General features: G+C 32.8%; 1 protein-coding gene across 1 annotated transcript; it reads right to left on the bottom strand.

The window, feature by feature from the left end:
- Positions 1–1,508: 1,508 nt before the first annotated feature.
- Positions 1,509–13,509, bottom strand: LOC130613869 (serine/threonine-protein kinase Nek11-like). The gene is made up of 11 exons (XM_057435225.1): positions 13,299–13,509; positions 12,396–12,480; positions 12,244–12,324; positions 9,531–9,714; positions 8,914–9,040; positions 6,444–6,501; positions 5,725–5,816; positions 5,430–5,508; positions 4,298–4,925; positions 3,613–3,886; positions 1,509–3,339 (listed from the first exon to the last, which is right to left on the bottom strand). The coding sequence occupies exons 1-11, from the start codon at positions 13,457–13,459 to the stop codon at positions 3,123–3,125; spliced, it is 1,986 nt and encodes a 661-aa protein (XP_057291208.1). The 5' UTR covers positions 13,460–13,509; the 3' UTR covers positions 1,509–3,122.
- Between the last annotated feature and the right edge of the window lie 2,947 nt (positions 13,510–16,456).

The raw sequence follows: 16,456 nt of genomic DNA, 5'->3' as shown, positions 1-16,456 counted from the left end.
CAAACTAAGTTTTTTTCTGCCATTTTTTATTCCCTTTTCCGTCTTAACGTGAAAATGCGCAAATGTGCCCTAAAATCGTTGAAAACTCCTTCGGCATTTATCGGCGCCTTTGAACTTTAAACCACAATATCAAAATTTTTTGATCTAAGGTTTTATTTTATCTGTGGTTTAAACAGGTTTTATGGCGAAAATTTTAAAACACGAACACGTTCACATTATGGTTTAACTTTAAAATCTTATGTAAAACATACTTAAAACACACTTAAACCACAGTGGAAACCAAGCTTAACAAACTCTTAACAAAATTTAGTTTCGTTCATATGAGAAAAAACATTTACCCGCCTACCAGTAAGCAGGTAATGCGTTTTCCCATATGAACATGAAGTTTTCTCGTAGGCGAGATAAATTTATGTCGATTCGGCATAATTTTTAAAAATAAACAATAGATTCTTATCATAATAAACAATAGAAACTTATCACATGGTATTTTCTCGACCGAGGGAAAGTTTTCTCGCCATATGAACAGAAAGTAAAAGTTTATGCTGAAATATTTCCCCACTAACCGAGCAAATATTTACCATTGCTCTAGCTTATCAAGCAAAGGGCTCGTTGACATTAGACCTGAAGTGAACTCCAGTTTGAGTCACTTCAGTCAACAGTCTGTTTACATAAGTTTATCACCATGGGCGTAGTGAAATTAAATTGACGGAAGTGAAATTTAAATCAGTGCGAGACTTCCATTATTACTTCACTCTGGTGTAAAGTACGGTTTTCGATCAGTGTGACTCCTTTAAACTCGCCCGCCCCCGAAATTAAATTCAACTCGAAATAAAACAAAGTAAACAGTTTTATTTTTTACGACGGAGTGGAATTTCACTTCGTCATAATGTCACTTCGGTATTATGCAAACAACCTGTTATTGCATTTGTGACTTCGACAATAGATATAAAAAATACAACCACAGTTGAAATAGGAGGAACATAATCAAATTTTAATAGATTGTTTTATACATATATTTATATATTATAATATAACTTGTGCATCACATGGCATTGTTTTGTATCTTTTTAATAAATTCCCTCTTCGAACCAAAGAGGCAAAGTGGGGTTAAAGAGACAAGAATTAAACAGCTTAGTGTTAATTCAGTTTATGAAAAAATTGTATTCATGTTTCTCATTTTTAAACGTACTTTCTTTTTTAGATCAGATTATTAGATTATTTTATAAAGGTTCCAATTCCTGTTCTTTTACAAAAAAAAACGAAAAATCATTCAGTAATTTACATTCCAGCAAAAAAAGTCCTAGGGACGAGGTTGATATTATGTACATTCCAGCTCTGTTTGATTGACAGCTCTTCTCTGTTTGATTCGTTCGGACTGGTATTAATTTGCTCAAAATTGATTGAAATTCATTCTGGTGATTCGCACCAGACATTAGTGAAATCAATATCTTTGTGTTTTTTGTGGTGAGTACGGCCATAATCTGATTTGTAATTAGTGAAGATCAGAACAATAGAATGGATATTACGTGGTCTCATATATTAATCTTTAAAAACATTTCAAAAAATAATACACGTATTATTTATAAGCAACCAGTTTAGCAACTGTACTAAAATTCGCAAAAAATTCTAAGCAATTTTAGTATGAACAATATTGGACACAAGTAAGAAATTAACATCTTTCAATTGTTTGTGTAAACCGTTAATTCTTTGTAGAACATTGGATAATCTTGGAATATTTTTTATTTTCTGTTAGCAAACTTTAGTTTAGGAAATTTATTTGGCAACTTAAGTACCAGGTTGAAAATAAAGTTCTTTATAAAATAATACGTGAATGCAACACAATAGTTCCCAAACATTTCAAAAATATTATCCGAATCAAAAATATATTAGTTAGACAAAAATACATTATATATACATATGTACGAAAATATATTATAAATAATCTACCTCGACCTTTTTCCAGATCAATGTCAACAAAAAAGATCTGGGACGAGCATGATTAGTTAGATTGATGATTGGTTTATTAATCTTCCAAACATTAAAAAAATAAACAATAACGATTTTGACGCTTAGCAAAAATGCGTCGTTGATGTAGTAACATTGATAAGGTAAACTTTTCAACCGATTGTGCGTATTTAAAAATTGGTGCAAAAATATAAAAACTATCCCCAATATTTTATCTTTTAATCCTAGAATAGATAATCTTAAGGTCATATACCAAAAATACCTTATTGGGAGACATTTTCGCGATGGGTGTCTCTGTGAATTTGTTTTGTTTTTCTGGAACTCAATTTCGTGGCCTATTTACGAGTTTTTATTATCTCTCATTATTCTAACATTACGATAAACAAATATTTTAACTAAAACACCACATCAAAACAAAGTAGGGTGGTACCTACATCATTTCGTGGCTGCCAGTAAAAAATATCGCAGTTTGGACAAACATTTTCCACTGGCTTATTTTAGCATATTTTTTCGCATGATATGTTTCCGTGCAAAAATTTCTGCCAATGTAGGATTCATCCCACAGTTTATATATTCAAATTTGTGATACTAAAAGATGATGAAAGTTTTCACACGAACAAATTTGTGCGACAACAGTACCAGGTATTAAAAATAGCACAAGTGGACTCCAAAATTACCCCCGACAAAAATTCAAACCGGGAGGTAAAAAAATCTGTAAAAATGTGTTCTTTACACAAAAAATAAAAACCAGACTAATTTATAGAACGGTTCCGGAGATATATGGAATTCATGTTTAAACAGGATGTAACGCCCCTTTTTTCGAACTAACGCCATTTAAAATCGGTAAACGCCTCCTTTACAAGAGCAATTACTAAGAAACACAAGTTAAAATAAATTTTCTTAAAATTGAAATTTAAATCCAAAAAAAACTTAGGGTTCGTTTACACTAGGAAAATAACAAAACAAAACAAAATCAGTTTGCATCGTTCATACTCGTCTGTTTATACTGAAATTATTCATAGTTGAATAATTCTTCGATTTCAAGTTTTTTGCCGTGTAAATAGACCCTAATAATGAGCACTTAAAATGCCACCACAACAAAAATGGGTCAGCCTAAGAGAATAAACATTTCTTTATTCTCATAACGTCAACCTTCGCTAAGAAAACTGCAGACTCTCGTTACAGATTTGATTTTGCTTTTCTAGAAACAACAGTTGATCCACTAAGAAACAGTCTCGCGAGTTTCCAATCATCTTTCGAAGCTTGTGAAGAATCACATCCTCACTCACTGTTGTATTCGATTCGAAGCGCACCTTGTTTAAATACCTGTACGCACGACGGAAACCTTCTTCACCGAGAAGCCTCACGCACTCGCTAAAAAAATTAAAGTAAAGTTAGACAAGAAAGTAGCTTTAGTCTGTTCGTCTGTCTGTCTGTGAACAAAAAATGGTAGCTGCAAGCAGCGATGGATGCATTTCCATACATGGAATTACGACTAGTATGAGATAATCTAATTGAATCGTGACAAACGTAAAATCAATCAGGCAAAAAATCTTCTAATAGCTAGTCCAGCGTAAAAACTGTAGGATAAAAATGGCGCTACAAACATGGTAATGCCCCAGTCCCAAAGAAGATAAATAAACATACTGTCGTAACGAATCAATCTTTTGTTGTCTCATAGTTGTTGAACTTGCTAGAGAAGACATGGTATCACCAAACGTGCTTTCCGCATCACCGCCAGACAAATCGAGTGCGTTTTGCATGTAATCGGCTAACACGTCATACTCTTCGCTACCTGAATCTTCACCTCTTCCTTCTTCACTGGATTCATCTTCTTCGAAGTCATCACATGTTGTGTAGTAAGTATCCGCTAGCTCAGCGTCCTCAGGTATTGTGCTGACATTTGTAAAATCTAAAGAGTCTAGTAAAACAAAGGGAAACTGAAAGATTTGCTTATATAAAAAGTCATGCACTGTGTTTTCAACTGTTCTTAAATCCCTAGTCTTTTTCTCATAACTTTTTGCCATGCCAGGTAATGTTGCTTTATAAAAACAACAGACTAGTGGAAAAATATTAAAATGCCTTTGATATTATTGACTTTTACTTACTTTTCTGGCTTTTGTCAACATTAGAGTGACAAGACGATACAGATATTTATACTAAAAGCAAACTCAGGGAAAGAACTTGTAAAAAATTTGCTTGACATTAGTCATAAGTTTGCTCCACCTTAGACTGCTTATAAAGCAACAGATTTGGGTAACAAAAAGGTGAATAAAGCGGTCATGGTTAAATTAACAAAACAATAAATTAATCAAATAAAGGGAATATCCACCTTGCACAAATACATCCTCTTCTTCGTCATCTCCAAAACAGTGTGTATAATGCCGAACATATTCTTCTTCCTTTAGTTTTGCTTTCTCAATATCTTCTGGCAACTTCGTGTCGTCTTCACCAAAACAATGCGTGTATCTTCGAATATTACCAACTTTGTTCTCAGTCTCCTCTTCGTTCAAATGAACCACGCTTAATGAGCTATCGCTCTCAACATCGGACAGGTATTTATCGTTTCGAAATATCATAACATTATTTGCCTTATGAAGGTCTACAGACTCCTCAGGCTCGTTTTGAAGTTCTTCCTTTTCACTTTTATCGTCATTATTTTCATTGGAAAGAAATGGAATGGCTACTCTCGATTGCCTGTCTTTTAAACGTGAATACTTCCTTCGACTTTCCGTGTATGTCGAGACAATTTCCTTTTTTAATCTTTCCGCTTCTTCGTCCGCTTTTTTCTGTTTACGTAATTTCAGCTGTTCTTTTGGGGTCAAGGGTCTACTGGACTCTTTCCCTCCATGCAGTTTTCGTTTTTTAGGTTTGTTTAGTACCTTCGCGATAGCCTCAGCTTCTTTTCGAGCAGTAGTGTGACTTAAAGGAGAACTGCTAGCGATCTCTATCTTCAGACTCTAAAAGATCAATCAAAAGAATTCAAATATTTCAATAAATATAAAGTTGCAATAAATATAAAGTTTTATCTTTCGTATAAAAGGTGGCATGTTTTTTCTTATAAAAAATTCTTATAAAAATTTCTTATATATTTCTTATAAAGAGTCATATGGGTGAAGGCCCTGAAAATAAGATAGTGAATTAAAGGATTTCATATAATTCAGCTGGATAGAGAGTACAAATATTTCCTTGTTTGTCCATCTACATGAAATTCACTGGCAAACAAATAAAAAAATATTAATGTTTTTAAAAGCATATGGAACTTCGAAAGCAGGTAAGGGTGTGTTATTTAAAAATCGAGGGGTTTCATAATCGCAAACAAGGCTGCACGAAATAACGATGCGGGAACAATGCACGATTCCCCGTCGAATTTTCCACAAATAGTTTATAAATCCTAAGATTCACTCAAATTCAACAAATATTTTGATCTGTAACTTGACTAAAGAAATTTAAACGCTGGTCACCTTTAAATGTTGTTGAATATAATCATTTTTCAGTATGTCAGATGCTGACAAGCGCCAGGCTGGATCCTTGGAAAGCATACTAAACGAAACAAAATTTGAACTTAAAATATCATTACATAAAATTTTAAGTTTAAACACCCCAACATAACTTCTACATCAGTCATGTTTTCAATTACTGATATTGTAGTAATGGCCTAAATTGCTGAAAATTTAGCATCACTGAGATTTTAAGAGAAAACGGAATCTCACTCATTAAGACATCTCATACAAAAGTTTGCAAAACAACAAAACCAACCGTTTGTATATATCTTGAAGTTCACTTCCAAAGGAGTTTGGTAACGAGGGAACATCCCCTTGAACAATTTTAAACATTACACTCATCAAACTCTAAATAAATGATATTTAAAAGGTTAATAATTAAAACGCACAGCTTCTCTGCCATTTTTACTTCCTCTTATGCTAAATGCACACCTAAGGCGCTGTTCATATGATCCCGGTTGGCGAGCTGGCCCGTTTACTGAGATCTCGTGTGTTCCTCATTTTCCTTATATATTTGCTTTATCTGTTAATACGGTCGAACGGGCTGGCTCGGTATCCGAGATCTCGTTTCTCAGAGGCGGGATCCCGGTAGGCAGGATTAACATTTTCCCATATAAACAGTAACAAATCGGGATAGCCCGCCTAGGCGAGATGATTTATATTATGCTCAACTAATAAAATCTTTTGTTATCAAAAGTATTTCTTTTGTTCTACATTATTTAATGCTTTTATTATAATTTTTTTTCTTTCATATAAACACAAGTTAAAAGCCAGCCCGGCAAGTGAGTCAGCCCGTTTGCCAAGTCAGCCAGCTTCCATATAAACAGCCACTAAGGCTGATTCCTGTTTATATTAAGTAGAAAATAATTGTTTCATTCAACACCAAAATAAACACGTCAAATAGTTAAAATAAGCGAGTCAAACTTGAACACTTTTGTTTCAATATTTTTAATTTTTAATAAAGAAACAACTTACATTTCCTTGGAATGCTCTTTTTAAAGTGCACATCTCATATAAAATAACTGCAATTGACCTAAAGGCGAATGCATAGATTAATCTTATTCTCCAGCTAAATTTACTTATTGACCAAAGTTAAAGTACAGGAACAAATAAAAGTTCATATTTGAGCAAGGGCCATTAAACCACTCAGATTGGATTTCACTTCGTCTAGTCACATGAGCAACAGTATACGTGCTAAATTTTATTTTTTCCAAAATCTGCCAGGTAGAACATCGACAGGTAGAATGAAGTCAATGTTTTTACTTTACAATCAATTAATTTTCACTATAGTATTCTTGATAAAATGTACAAATAATCTGTGAAAAAAACCTTATGTTAAACTTTCTTTGTGAGACACATTTTTAAGGAATTGACTCAAATCTACAGTTTCACAACAATTTTAAAAATCTGTCATTCTTAATTTATCCTGTAAAATTATCCATTTCTTGTATCTTCAACATTTTTAACAATCTTTCATTTTTTTATACTTTAGTTTCATGCAAGACCTAACATATTGATTTTTTTGCTGTTTATTTCTTATTAAAGCCTTGTTAGGTAACACTGATACGTTTTTGGAGGTGTAAACTCTACCACACTTTAATTTATACCTTAATATGTTTTAGCTTTTTGCAGTCTATAGTACTCCATAAGAAAGGTTGCAAATTCATTAGAGACCATCCACGCATAAAATTAAAACTGCAGGTATTCTTTGAATATCTTCATAACTGCAACCTTATTTGCGTGTAAGCCTTTGTGGTGGAAATAGTTGATTGTCAATTAAAGTTTTTTGTAGTCAGGGATTGCCAGCAGCTGTAGCGTGCAAAAGGATTTGAAAATCACATTTTTATTGTAGGCAGTTATGAAATCTCCAACCTCCAATAAAGAATTAAATGATGAGCTTCAATTTGTACTTGAGTACACTGCAGATTTGGGAAGATGTAATATATTCCACAATTTCTTCCATAAATAATAAGTAGAAACTGACTCAAAGATTGTTTGTTTGTCTGCAAAATTTATTTCAAAAAATAAGTAAGGTTTTAACTAGCTTATTTCTTTTAAAAAAGATGATACTGTGGTATTTTACAGAATAACGCCCATTTCCAAATACACGCTGGAATAAACACCCCAGAATAAAACCTAACTTTTGCTAATAAATGCCCTTTTAAATAATCGCCTATGTTAGAATAAACACTCAGGGATCATGTTAACACTTGATGTTTAGCTAGTGTCTAGCAGAAGGCATCCATGAATCTACAATGGCAAGTAATATGGCAATTCATTGAATTTTAGACTCTTGGTCTCAGATATCGAATACTATAATTGAAATATCTTTCAAAACCTGTGCTCTCAATCTTGCGCTTGATGGTCCCGAAGTTAAATTTATTCATTGCTTAAGGAAAATTTACTGTTCTATGCCAGGACTGAATGAAATGAAAGTGTTGGAAATAAAAGAGAATAAAGATGCAATCAATTCTTTTGACATTATGACAGATGGGGATATAAAAAAAGACAGCCCAGCCGTTTCATCTTTAAACAAAAAAACATCTTATGAAGATGTTGGTATGCTATAATTTATTGTAAAAAATAAACTGTTATACATAGGTTTTCAACTTGAAAACGATGTTAAGAATGAACGCCCATACCTGAATAAAAGCCCAGGGAAAAAATTATTTTTAAATAAACACCCAGGTCGATTAAACAGTCAAATACAGTTAGGCTAAAAATTTTTTTGCGTAATAGTCCCAAGCTGAATTCCAAACATTTCGCCGAGTTATGTTAAACCAGTGTTACATTCAAGGTGATCAATTTTAAATCTCTATTACATCGCTTAAAAATTTTATACTCAATAAAATATCTCCATGAAATTGAAATACTTAGCTTTGGCGATTTGGTGAGGTGAATGCCGACGTGTTAACAAAAATTCCTGTTTCATGTCAGCAACGTTTTGCTAACATGTTTTTTTTAAATTGAGTATAATTTGGATTTTCGGAACTTTTACTCTTATTTTCTGTAAAAATTTAACCGTTGGAGATTGCAATTGTAAAACAAATTACAAATTGCTGACTTGGCACAAGTTTGCCTTGTAGAGCAAGGAAATAGCATTCTAAGTCGACAATTTTTACTGACGTGAAATAAATATTGTTAGAAAGGCTGGTTTAACAAGCTATTTTTCAATTTTGATGGTCAACTGCTGATTGTATAAGAAGAGAACATATTTTTTTTCAAAATTAGTCGGTTTTTATGAGACTAATCTAATAATTGCTTTAGTCATATTTTTGGTAAAGGACTGGTTAAGCAATTCAATGTTAAAAAAAATAAATCTGGAATTTTAAACACAAATCTAGCAAAATGTTTGCTGATTGATGCCTTTTCCTGATTTTGGTTGAATCAAAATTTTTAGTTCACTCGACAAGTATCGATCAAACACAAATTCAGTAAATCTCACCAAATGTCTGACTTTGAATTATATCCTTCATGCTTTAAAATTTCAGGTGCCATGAAGTATGGAGTACCAGTGAATGTTGTTGCAATATCAGTCGTACCCATGAGAATGCGTGATATGCCAAAATCACCTGAATCACAGAAAATACACTTAAACAGTGAGCAAGCAAAAGCTAAGGCTTACAAAAGTTATATTTTGGGGTGGGCATTCATTTTTAAAAAATAAATTCCAGGATTTTATACAGAAGAAATCTGGTTTAACAGAAACAAAAATGTCAATGAAAAAAATGTAAACGGTTTCCATAACTTGAATTCTAAACAAAAGATGGAATTAGAAAAAACATTATTGAGAAGTTTTTTACAATCGTTGCAACTTTCCAAGAGTATATTACAATCAAATAAACTTTATTATAACTAAATTATCTTACAGAAATTATAATGCAGTGTTCACTCAAAAGCTGTACCTCAATTTTCATGACATTTTCTAACATTTTTTTAGCTAAAAATCCTGACATTTTACTATAGTTATTTTCAGGAATATAAGTTATTTCCACTAAAACCAGCAAAAAAAAACAAATTTCCAAAAAACTCCACAACTACAAAATTTTAATAAAAACTTACCTATCTTTACCATATTATTTTTTAAAAATATATTTCTTGTTTTTAAATCTCGATGGAGAACTCTTCGCTGGTGCATATATTGTACGGCCAACAACATTTGTATAAACCATGTCATGACAAGAGACGTATCAACCTCCTTTCCATTCTTCTTCCATGAATGCAACCTATCATCCAAATCACCACCCTATGGAGCATAAATTTAAACTGTGTTGCTGAAAGTAGCATATTTTAACTGGAAATAAAGTGGCTGACTTAATAAGACTTAACTATCCAATATAATATATAATATATATAATAGCAACAACAAAAATTTCTAAGCACAATCCCACAATCAAGTTCATCTTTAACAGCAAACTTTTACTTGTACCGGACACCGGACTGATTATGTTCAAAGAGCCTATTACATGGAGTAAACTTTAACGTAACAAACACGAAAGTATTTTTGTACATTGTCATATTATGTGTAATAGCTGTGATTGGGCATAGCTTTTTGCATAAAAACTTGTGTTAAAAAATTAGCTTACTTAAAAAATTAGCATTTGGTATAAAACTATAAAAAATAATTGGTATAAAAAACTAGTCTGGGATGTAAACAGATCAATGATTTTTGGCTTTTTCTAACGTTTATTGATGTTCCGTTATAATTCATTTAATATGATATCAAATTGACAAAGATAAAATATTATAGTATTGAGCCTGTTTTTGACTTCACAGAAAATGTATATTTTTCATGAACAATTTGTACTAAACATGTTAAGATCAATTTCTGCAAAAACAAATTTTTCCATGTATACGTTCATTAAAACGAACACATGGCTGCAAATCTTAACAACTTGGAAGTTTTTATATCCTCAACATTTTAAGCATTAAGAACCAAACATGCTAATGCTTTCTTGAAATATTCTAAAAATGACTATTTCATTAATATCTTGTTGTTTATTACATGATAGCATATTATTTTTTTACGTGGGGATAAATGAAGAAGGAAATATACTAATGATCACACCTTTGGTAAAGAAAATGCACTAGTCACATTTCCTACTTTTAGATATTTTACCTTATTTATTATCTTCTATATTACCCAAAGCTATTGGCCTTCATCATAAGTATATTCAACAGGAGAAATCAACACAAAAAAACTACTAATGGCTGGTAACTATGTATACAAAGGGGTACAAGTCCTCATTGAGTATAGAGGGCACATAATTTATCTTGCCAAGAACTATATTTGTTTTACTTACCCTTCATTACTAAATTAACTAAATTATGTATTTAACTTTGCCCAATGGAAAATTTAAGAAAAGCACAATTTTTCTTGTTAAGCAGCTGGAGAATTACAAAAGGTTTCTAAATATAACAAAAAGTCAATTCTGCAATTGGACTTGTGCCTACTAAGGGTGTGACATGTTTTGAACAAATGCTTGTTGGTTAATGCTAAACTAGGTTCTCCCTTGTTCCTAGGATGATTTCTTTCCAATTCTGGTGCCTTCATGCTTTAGTTGTACATATGTGAGTAACATGTAATCACATTACTGTTGAAAGCTATACTTTCATTTCCTCATAAATCTGAATATGAAGGTTATATCTATAAAAATGGCTTTCTTTTCCTTACACTGTTATTTCCTCATTTCCTTAATCCTGTTATAAATTGTACATCATCATTCTCGGCTTAACGTCCGTTTTCTATGCTAGCATGGGTTGGACAGGTATATTAATGACCCTCTTCCAATCTGATCTAGACTGTGTTAGATCTAAACTCAACTTCCTCTGTATCAAGTCTGTCCTTATACCCTCCTAACAAGTCTTTCTCAGTCTGCCTCTATGTTTTGCCCCAGAGACTAACAAGTCTCTTTACTTTCTTACCCAATTATCCTCCTCTATTCTTTCCAAATTCCCCAGCCAATTCAATCTTCTTATCTGGATATCATCTTTAATTCTACGGATGCATAGCCTGCTTCTTAGCTCATTTGAACTCTTTCTGTCTCTCAGACTGGCGTTACACATCCACCTAACCACTCTCATATCATTCCTTTCTAAACGGTCAAGATCTTCCTGCTTCACAGCCCATGTCTCACTACCGTACAACATAACACTTCTTACACATGCCTCATACAACATACCTTTTACCTCAATTCACAAAACTCTGCTAGTCAACAAAGGAAGTAACTCTCTGAATTTTTTCTAAGCAGAACCTATCCTGCAAGTAACACTTCTTCCAACACCCCTTTCACTGCTCAACATATCACCTAAGTAACAGAAGTTCTCAACGAGCCACTGTTGTACATCATTAAAGCTGGAAATACTTCATTCTCTATAATCTTACCTTTGCAACACTTGCATACAAACTGAATGTCAGCTCTTAACCTTCCACCATTACTACTGCACGTCTTATGTACCCAATGATTGCAAGTCTGACAAAAAATTGAGTTACTACTAACCCCTTTCCCTATTTACAGGTACAAAAAACCTGCACAAGTATTTGTTCTAGAGTTATTTATTCTTTATCTTTGTATGCTATTTGCTATTAAAAATTTTGCTATGTGTAATGGTACTCTTACACTATTACCACTTAGCTTTCAATATTTTTACATCACACAATTGTGATCTTAAGTGCAAATATACTAAATATACATACACTTTAGAATCCTGCCCCCCCCCCAAAAAAAAAAAAATTAAAAAAACAGGAACTATACTATGCAAAAACAAAGTTAACCTCGCAGTATTCTGTTATGATGCAAAAGTATTCACCATCCATAAAGCTATCGTGAAACTTGACAATCCCAGGATGCTCTAACTAAAACAGCAAACATAAAATCATTTATATATGGCTATTGCATTGGTCAAAATACTCAATGTAGTACCTACCTTAGACAGCAATCTCGCTTCATTCACAGCGCTTATAGTTTCGTCAGGTTCTATATCACCAATAGGTATTTCTTTTAACACTTTTCTGAAAAAATTATGTAGTTAAATCAATAGTTTAATATCTATTTTTTGTCATATTCATACACAAAATGTGGAACGTGGCATTGCATGGTATTGAGCAAAAATTAAATGTATCCTGGTATTATTAACAGAGAAAACTGGAAATATCCATATATTAGATTTATTAACACCTGCTAAATTAACAATAGCCACATTAAGCAGACAAAACTGGACTTTTTATATAAATCTTTTCATTGACAATAATGAAAATGAAATTGTCATAGTATTGTCACATTTATTAGAATTATGATACAGTTTTCTAGCAAAAGAACTCCAAGTGTTTTTTTCAAAAAGAAGTAACTTTTTACTAAAAACTACTTGAATGATCTGTGGAAAATTTCACTAAAGGGGGATAACAATTACAATTGATAGTGCTGAAAATGCAATGACATTTGGTTTCCAATTCACATAACATTAAAAATGGTAATAAAATTGCAGTTTGTTTATTTATCTATCCCAACCTCAACCCACTATCTATCTAAACAGAGCTTAAATAATTTTTGTGACTTAAAGCAGGGTGTAATCCAGCGTTCTCAGTTTTCGTTAAACAGCTCTCTCCCAATTGAAATTTATCACAAATTTCCTAATTTATTCTGGAGTTAAATATATTCACTACAAAATATGGGACTTATAGCCCATTTTATGCAAGTTGTAAAGGAATAAGATTATAATATTTGTGACCATCTTGATGAAATTCTCATTTGGCCCTTATTTTACATTTCTGAACTACACACTGTAATGTTACAAAACACAACAACAACAACAAGCAATCTAATTACTCACAATTCATTTCCATATTTGATATCAGCTACTAAAAACACAGTTCCAAAGCTTCCACTACCCAGTTTTCTACAAATTCTGTATCTATTTGCAACATTTACTGGCTCTCCTCCATCTCTTAAAGGGCGTGATCTGGAGAGTGGTGCAACTCTTGGTGGAGACATGGTGCATCATGCTTGGGGATTATAGCTAAACATTATATGAAAGAAACAAAATTTAAACAACTTTTAAAAAATACTTGTTTTTCCCGTAATTTAACTCTGTAAAGGTACGGCAGTGAATGTAAATTAGATAATAAAATATATATAGCAGATAAAAATAATAATTATTATTACTATTATTTACCACACATGGCCCAGTTTCTAATGGTACTGTTATCAATGAGGGTCCTGTGTAAGGGGTTCTAGATACATTTAAAACTGTCATTCAAGCTACAGAAATTAGACAACCGCCTAAGATTTCAATCCTATTCTCAAGCTGAACGTTAGGCAGAAAGGATCGATTCACACTTTTGTAGTCTCCGGCATGAATCAGCTGTGTTTGAACCAGAGACCTTCTACACTGAAGGCGAACACTCTACATCTTAAGGCCACCAGTTAAATTGGAAATTGTCTGCAAAAAACTCTTATGCCATATTCCTAATTTTGTTTAATCTTAAATAGATTGGAATCCAGTTACAGTCGTTTTCTAGTTAAGCAGGAAACTACCGATAGGGTTTACATCTTGTGAAATCAGAAAATTTAGCTGCAAAAACTGAAACAGAGTAACTATTCCAAAACTATTTCAAAACAAATTTAGAAATTAACAAAAAAATAAATTTTAAAGCAAGTTTTAAAGCAAAAACTGAAAACATGTTGAAGTTATATTGAAGTATTTAACACATTCCTTTCTCCTTTAAACAATTTTCATAAAAATGTTCACAGTCAAACATTGGTGCTTTAATAAATATGTGCTTCTATGGTTTTATCAACCAACTGTGGGGATATTACGCTTACAACAAATTACAACAATATTAACTCCTTATGTAGGCCGTTTAGGCCTTGAAGGATGTTTAGGCCTTTCAAGACAGCATTTTATCAGTTTTATAATGAAATACTACAGCTTTGCTGGAGTTATACCAAAGCACCACAACATAAGACTATACAAAATGTAGACCTGATTTTCTTACATTTAACCTAATATGAATCCTGAAAAATTCTATAAGTCAAAAGTATGCCTTTATTGACAAATTTCATCTAGGAAAGTGACACAACAATTTGTGAAAAAATGAGGCCTTGTAAACAATTAAAATCTGCATATTCTGATAATGTAAAAATTCCTCTTGACGGGGATTCAACATGGGCGAGTGAATGTTACCATAGCCCCAGGTTAACTCAAGCCATGTGAGGGAAATTGGGGAGATGACTCACTGTGTGGGCCGTTGGATGTTGCCAAGAGTTGTCTAGTAGAACACGGGCCCTAATTGGTTCTGCGTAGCTCAAAATGAGCATTAAATACTCTAGGACTCTCCTGGCCCCTCCTGGAAATAATAGACATGGTATATCCCTCAATATTTGTGAGCCTAGCCATGTAAAATATCCACACCTATCTATTACGGGAGTATCATTCTATTGAGATTCTAAAAGCTTTTAAACATTTTTATACAAACAACATAAAACTGTGGAGCTGTTAATGTTCTATTCAAAAGCTTACATTAGAGATACAATGATATTGCAACTGTGTATCAATATTTGTGACAACAAAAAATAAAAAAAAAATTAAAAAATACACTCAATCATAGTGCCATGTTTTTCCTGCACATGCAGAAATGGAGGTAACTATTCAGCTTAGTTTGTTTACATTTTTACCTCCATTTTTGCGCGCGCATCAGGCATTACGTAATCACTTAGATGTGTGTGCAAGTAAATATCGGGACTGTGATTCCTTGTATTGAAACCATGTGCACATTTTAAAGGCACTGTAACACACACTGCGCACATTGAAACTAATAAAGATTTTTCTGAATAGTAAAAAGATGCACATAAATAAAAGACAACTTTTAAAGTTCTTATGTGTGAAACCAAGTTGATCTTTCACGGGAGGTAAACTTTGAAGGCTACAAAAAGTTGAGATGATAAAAGTGGTAATTTTTATCCTTAAAAAGTATTGCCCAGTCCAGTTCAAAGTTTGGTTCAAATTCCAATATCAGGGGGGAAAGGAAAACAGGTCTAAGAAAAAATGCTTCAGCAATAAGAATGGTAATAATAATCGTAGGAGAGAGAAAGTTGGGAAGATGCACTAGCCTTTTGCAACCCCAGCCATTGCTCATAAAAAGTTATCCCTGAAACGGGGTAATCGGGATTTGTTTTGATTCGTTCTGCGGACTTTTCAGATTTTTACCCAAAGGATTGCGCCCATGCAAAAATGGCGCATAATGTCGTGTTGGTGGCGCATGTTGGATGGCTGTTTTGGACAGAAAAAATTGACTTTATGAAAGTTTACCAATATCTTCAGATTTAACCCGTACTTATAACGAAATATAATAAAAATTTTGTCTGTTTTTTGTTGGGTAATTCAGCTAACTTTTGGTGTATTTCTACTAGCTAGCTTATAACTCTCTAGCTACTTTTGATTCAAAACCAAGGTTGAGGCTGCTCGTTTTGCAAACACAACAGTTTATTATTAGAGGTACACTTTAAAATTAAACTGGATTACAACTTCCAATTTCTTTTCTCATGCATGTGCTTACTTTGACTTGTCTGTTTTATCAATAAATTTATTTGCGATGTGACATTTTCTTGATGAGCTGCAACTTGTTGTTGATAACTTGTTTGTATATAAAATACAAACAAGTTATCATCTTATTTATGTATTTACATAAGTACAAAATAAAAAAATAACATCTGGTTTTTCTTGACTATATAGAGATAGATAGATAGATGTGCATATTTTACATGGCTAGCCTCACAAATATCAAGGGATATACCCTGTCTATTATTTCCAGGAGGGGCCATGGCTTAGATGGAGAGTCCTAGAGTATTTAATGCTCATTTTGAGCGACGCAGACCCAATTAGGGCCCGCGCTCTACTAGACAACTCCCGGCAACATCCAACGGCCCACACAGTGTGCCATCTTCCCAATTTCCCTCACATGGCTTTCATTTCTTACAGTCAGGGAAAAG

This window comes from Hydractinia symbiolongicarpus, chromosome 11 (assembly GCF_029227915.1).
Source record: "Hydractinia symbiolongicarpus strain clone_291-10 chromosome 11, HSymV2.1, whole genome shotgun sequence".
NCBI classification, from domain to species: domain Eukaryota; kingdom Metazoa; phylum Cnidaria; class Hydrozoa; order Anthoathecata; family Hydractiniidae; genus Hydractinia; species Hydractinia symbiolongicarpus.
Note: the sequence above shows the minus strand (reverse complement) of the source record. Positions and strands in the feature narration are given on the sequence as shown.